The 6,000-nt window shown below is 35.5% G+C and overlaps 1 protein-coding gene across 2 annotated transcripts in view; it reads right to left on the bottom strand.

Annotated features, from left to right (window-relative positions):
- Positions 1 to 1,862: 1,862 nt before the first annotated feature.
- CENPI (centromere protein I) overlaps positions 1,863 to 6,000 on the bottom strand; it is a 77,050-nt gene continuing 72,912 nt past the window's right edge. For both annotated transcript variants that reach the window (XM_037060188.1, XM_037060189.1), the window contains 2 exons: positions 4,621 to 4,662; positions 1,863 to 3,704 (listed from right to left, as the gene is read on the bottom strand). In XM_037060188.1, coding sequence (XP_036916083.1) covers positions 3,603 to 3,704; positions 4,621 to 4,662 — 144 coding nt within the window. In that variant the 3' untranslated portion in view covers positions 1,863 to 3,602. The remainder of the gene's footprint in view (positions 3,705 to 4,620; positions 4,663 to 6,000) is intronic.

Genomic DNA, 6,000 nt, shown 5'->3' with positions numbered 1-6,000 from the left:
AGTACTTATGTGACTTCCACGGTCATACAATTCATTAACAACAAACCTAGTACTGGAAGCAACAGAAGGGCTCCTTGAAATTAAGCCTTTAGCTCTGTATACCAAATCTAGTTAGATAAATTAATATCTTCCTGGTAAGCTGAAAAATTTTGTTTTCCTATGACATATTCAAAAGTAGACCTTAATTCACATGTCCTATTTTGCTCCTTGGGAAAATATCCTCTTTTGAGTATTTTAAAAACACTCAGAGAGCACTGACAATTCAGGTCAGGAATATATACTGTTGCTAACTGTCTTAGATAGGGTTGTTATAACAAAACTGTGTGTGAAGTAGTATCCACTACTTCACAAAAATGCCACAGACTAGGTGGCTTAAAAAAAAAAACAAATGTATTTCTTACAATTCTGGAGGATGGAAGTCTAACATCAGTGTGCCAGCATGTCAAGTTCTACTGAAATCCCTCTTCTTAGCTTGTAGATGGCTGCCTTCTTGCTATGTTCTCACATGGTAGAAAGACCGAATCTTTCTTATAGTCACTAATCCTATTCACGAGGGCTCCACCTTCACAATCTAATTACCTCCCAAAGTCCTTCTCTCTACATATCATCTCATTGAAGTTTAGGGCTTCAACATATGAAATTGGAGGGACACATTTAATCCACAGCACCCACACTTATTAGAAATAGAATTTTTCACATGACAAATTTTAGAGAATATTTTCCTTCCTGTAAACCACTTTGTGATATAAAATGTAAAGAGAATTTATACTATGTTAATAAAAGTTATGTGAGGACCAGACTTATCTACTTTCCTTTCCAGATCACTCCAAAGACAAAGAGGAAAAAGAAGTGATGTTAAAAAGGAAAATAAATGTTACAAATATAGGAACAACTTTAGCACTGAACATTGTCAATATTGATGACTTCGACAATTTTACACAAATACTAGTTAAAGAAAATATTCTTTTATACAATTGGGATAATAAATAAAATTTTTCTATTTTTTCTAACATCTTTTCTACCAAAGGAAAACAGCTATTCTTACATTAATCTTGTTTTACTTTGCCATGCAGTATCTTCAAAAAAGAGTTTTCAGATAACTAGGTATGGCTTATATAGCCATATATCTAATCTTAAATGAATTAAAACATTGATCAAGAACAAAAATTGGGGCAAAAAATAATTGGGCAATTATTTCCAGGGAATAATTATTGAACAAATAACAAACTGAAGGGAAATTTTGTTTTGAAACATAAGTTTAGAAAAATTTCCTTCATAATCTGAAGATCACTAGTGGTTAAATTGGTCCCTTTTCACAACTGCAAGTTCAACATCATTTTGATCTAAAAATCAAAATATTATATTCTGAAAACAATATGGAAAGTTATTTGAAGCACAAACATAAAAAATAGAACTCTATGAGGTTACCTATTGGGGAAGCTATCACACTTACTTTGAAGCAGCTAACGCTTCTTTTTCCTAGGTATACAAGCAATATTCCACATCATTAAATACTCCTTTGAAACCTTTTCTTCACTTGCCTTCCAGCACACCAGTTCCTTACTTTTCTTCTAGTTCACTGGAGGGTCCTTCTCAATATTTTGCTGGCTCCTCCCCTTCTCTGCTTTCTAACATTGGCACACCCCCAGGGATCAGTCCTTTGTCACCCTCTGTATTCCAGCTGTACTAAGTGATCTCATCCAATGTCATGGTGATTAATCAGTAAGTCTCAAATTAATTTCGCGACTCCCAACTTGCACCTAGAAATCTAGACTTGGATATTCAACTGACTACTCAGCACCTCCAACCTAACATAGCCACAAAAGAACTCCTGTTTCCACACTCCTCCACATCTGTTCTTCCAGTATGCCTCATCTCTGCATCCCAGAACTCACCCAGTTGCTCAGTCAAAACCTAGGAGTCATCCTTTACCCACCTCTTTCCCCCTCCCAATACTCAAGTTATCAGCAGATTCTACCTTCTCTGTCTTTCAAGTAGAGGCAAAAGCCAATATCTAACCAGCTCTTCCTCATCAACCACACTAACCTAAGACCCTTGCCTGGAATAGCAAAATAACCTACCTAGTCTCTCTGCTTTCACCGTAAATCCTCGTCAGTCTAATCTTCACACTGCAGTTCCATATAGGTAAGTCAACTTATGTCACTCCTCTGTTCTCAATTCTTCTAATGGCTTCCTATTACCTATCCATTCTGGGCTAAAAAGACCTTCATGAACTACTCTCTGGCTTTCCCATTTCATTTCTTACCATTGGTCTTCTTTAGTCACTATGTTTTAACCTTACTGGCCTCTCTGCTATTCTTCAAATAGGCCCAAGTATGTTAATATTTTTAAGCCATTTCACTTGCCTTTACCTCTGCCCAGAATGTTATTTCCCCAAATATTCACTTGGCTCATACGCATATTTCATTAGGGCCTCTGCATAAGTCACATTCTCAAACAGGCCTTCTCTGACCACCTTATCTAAAATAGCATCCCTCTCAGCATTCTGTCCCCATTCCTTGCTTTTTCTTTACAGTGCCTTACCTTTATATTTATTTACATTTTTGTATGTCTTTTCCAATGGGATATAGTAAATTCCACAAAAACTGCTACTTTATATTAGTCACAGCTGCATAACCAGCAAACAGGAGTACCTGGTATATAGCAAGTACAATAAATATGTATTGAATCCAAAAATGAATGAATACATGGGATTTGATGCTGAATATTATCCAATAATATATTTTAGGGTTTTGTTTTCCTTTAAAAGAAAAACAAAGAAATAAAAAAATGTGTCCTAAAATAAAAAAAAAAACCTCCGGGTTGATTTCTCTCAAATGATATGAATTTTATTAAAAGAAGGAGAGTTATTCAGTAGCACTGAAGCATTTTCAACAAGATATTCTAGCTATTATAAAACTTTTAAAAAGCTTCAGAATCACCCCTGAAAATAAAGTTGCAGTTAGTGCTTAAATACACAAAATGGAGTAAATACATATACATACACAAAATAGAGCAGTTTCATGAAATCAAAGCAGTAATAAATAGGAATGTCTTGATTACCCCATAATTCTCTTTCCTTCCTTCTTTCATCAAATTGCTACCAGTGAAGGCCAAGGAATCAACCAACTACTTGTTAACTTGGTGTTGGTGTTATTGTTCAGTCAGAAAAATGGCAAAATTCATAGAGGCAGCAAAGTATTTTGCATAATTGTGTCTGTGGCTTAAATGCCACTGTTTACTGCCTGTCATCATCCATCAAGGCAGCTTATATACCACAAGAATGTGAAAAATCCCACCACATAATGGACATATCTTTATATATAATTTGGTAAAAATCAGAGCCTGACGATTAAATCATTTTTCACTAGTGCATTAAAGAATCTAGATCTTGACAAAGCCGCATCAAAGCTCTCCTGGGCCATGATTGAAAGCCAGTCCAATCACTCCCTGAGGATTGCAGTCTGTTGATGAAAACAATATGGAAACTCAAGTTGAGCCACTTGGCCTCTTTAGCAACAATGAAGGAATTTAGTCCAGTATGCTTGGTTTGTTTCTCTCAGCATTCATTTCATGTTGATCATAGGGTTTTTGCTGTCTCATCAGGGGACAGAGGAATGACAAATACTGCTTTGTATGAAATGTTTCAAGCCTTGTAAGCCCTCTGAAAATAAATAGTCCAAATACCCATTCCATTTCTTTCCCTGTAGGCACAAAAAGGAGGAAATTACTTATTGAATATTCATGATGCATATCTTCTACCTTGTCTTTTTTTTATCTAGGAAAAGGTCCCAATACCCAGATGCACAAATCAAGGGTTAGCTCAGAGGACACATATTCATAACTGGAACTCAGTCATTAAGTTATAGTCAAATCAGAAAGTACCCAAAGTTTAAGGGCTACACATTTCTTTTACTAAGTTTGCAAAAAATTTAGCTGTTCAACTGAGTAAGGAAATGGAAATGAATCATCATTTCCACTTAGGGAATGATGCTAGGAATTTAGCACCCATTTAGATGTTAGGAATTTAGCATGTAAAATGGATAACATAAGAGTAGTCATATTATATTACTGACTATATTAAATACATACAGCTTAGAGTTTCTATAATAATGAGACAACTGTGTTTGGGTTTGCTAAATCAACCTTATTATAATTACAGTTTGAACACATCAACTATACTCTAAAATGAGACACACGGTCACACCAAGAAGAGTCTAATTACCAATAGTTATATTTTTAGAGAAGACTATAGGCAGGAGTATCCAAACTGTGGCCCAGGATGGCTATGAATGTAGCCCAACACAAAATCATAAATGTACTTAAAACCTTTTTTTTTTTGCTGCTCAGTTTTTGTTAGTGCTTGTATATTTAAAGTGTGGCCCAAGACAACTCTTCTTCCAGTATGACCCAGAGATGCCAAAAGGTTGGACACCCATGCAAAGGTATGTGCCAATAAATTAACATAGAAGTCATGGGAATGAATTCAGAAGATAAACATTTCACTTTGACTTGGTGGAGGCAGCAGACTTAAGATTTGGGGAACAGTTAAAGTATGAAATCTTTAGATGAAATGAAGCTGTATGAAATCCCTAAACATGATAAAATAAATTCATTTACCCGAATGGAGCTCAGGTTTACTGTCCTTTCTTCTGGCCATTCCTTAAAATAATAAAAAATAAAAAAATAAAGATGTGAGGCCATATGAGGATAGAAATATGTAGTTAGCAAAAATTACCAGAAAATTAAGATGGCTCTTCACTGATTCATTGCTATATTGTGTTCCTATCATCATTCTTAGATTCCTTTTGAATACTTAATATAACCTTTCATATTTTTTCCTAGAAGCACTAACAGAAGGAAAATGAAACGACAGCGGATAAAGTTGAGTACCATTTTGCCAACCTAGGGCCTCATTAAAAAAAAAATCTGTGTTCAGCCACTGGGGTGGAGACAGAAAGTATCAGAGAGAAGAATTTTTCTGAGGAATGAGATACCTGAATTGAAGCTTTTAAAAAAAGATTTTATTTATTTATTTTTAGGCAGAGGGAAAGGGAGGGAGAAAAAGAGGAAGAGAAACACCAATGTGTGGTTGTCTCTTGCATGCCCCCTAATGGGGACCTGGCTCACAACCCAGGCATGTGCCCTGACTGGGAATAGAATAGGCGACCATTTGGTTTACAGGCTGGCACTCGATCCATAGCCACACCAGCCCAAACTGAATCTTGAAGGATGAGGAGGAAGTGTGGTAAGACTCTCTATGTACACAGTAGATTCTATAAAACTCTGTAATTCTTTATGAAAATTCAGACCATTGTGTCCCTGGTCTTAACTATCTACCACCTACTTACTATATTTCACTGAAAAGTTATCAATTCTAACAAACAATATATTTTATACACTACTAAGAGGAAACTTTGCCTATCAAAGTATATATAACATAATGCCTTCTGAATACTTAGAATTTTTTATTTTATATTGATTTAAACAGTGTTAGATATAGGTAGATTTTAATCATATATAATTTTTTTTTAACATAGCACCTGCTGTACCAGAGTGGCGATGATGCAACATTTGTCAAAAGAACTAAAAGCTACTGGTGCCAGGGTGCCGGTTATATAAAGCTAACATACTTTTGGCTCCTGTTTCAAGAAAAGTCCAAAACATTTTTCCCTGCTGCTTCCCCTCTTCCTCCAAGTCATTTGGTTTTTGAAACTGAAAACTGTGCTCCAATAGTCTCCAATTTTTCCCTAAAGCTGCTAACATCCATTCTGCAGGGTCTGATTATGGCAATCTGCCTGCACACACTCCAAAACAGCAAATGAAAACTGTATCTTGATTACTGTCTGTCTGACATCAATCAGAAGAAAAAATCTGATCCCTGAGAAGTTATAAAAAGAAAAAAATTGCTTTTTTAACTGATGATATATAGTCCATGTTGATGAATTCCGTATTTATTTCTCTAGTTCCAACTTCTTTCCTGAGCTCCAAGCCCCTATT

Source organism: Sturnira hondurensis, unplaced genomic scaffold (assembly GCF_014824575.4).
Source record: "Sturnira hondurensis isolate 20B ecotype Veracruz unplaced genomic scaffold, ASM1482457v3 Scaffold0011472, whole genome shotgun sequence".
Lineage (NCBI taxonomy): Eukaryota > Metazoa > Chordata > Mammalia > Chiroptera > Phyllostomidae > Sturnira > Sturnira hondurensis.
The sequence above is the reverse complement of the archived record's forward strand: the minus strand, read 5'-3'. Positions and strand labels throughout refer to the sequence as shown.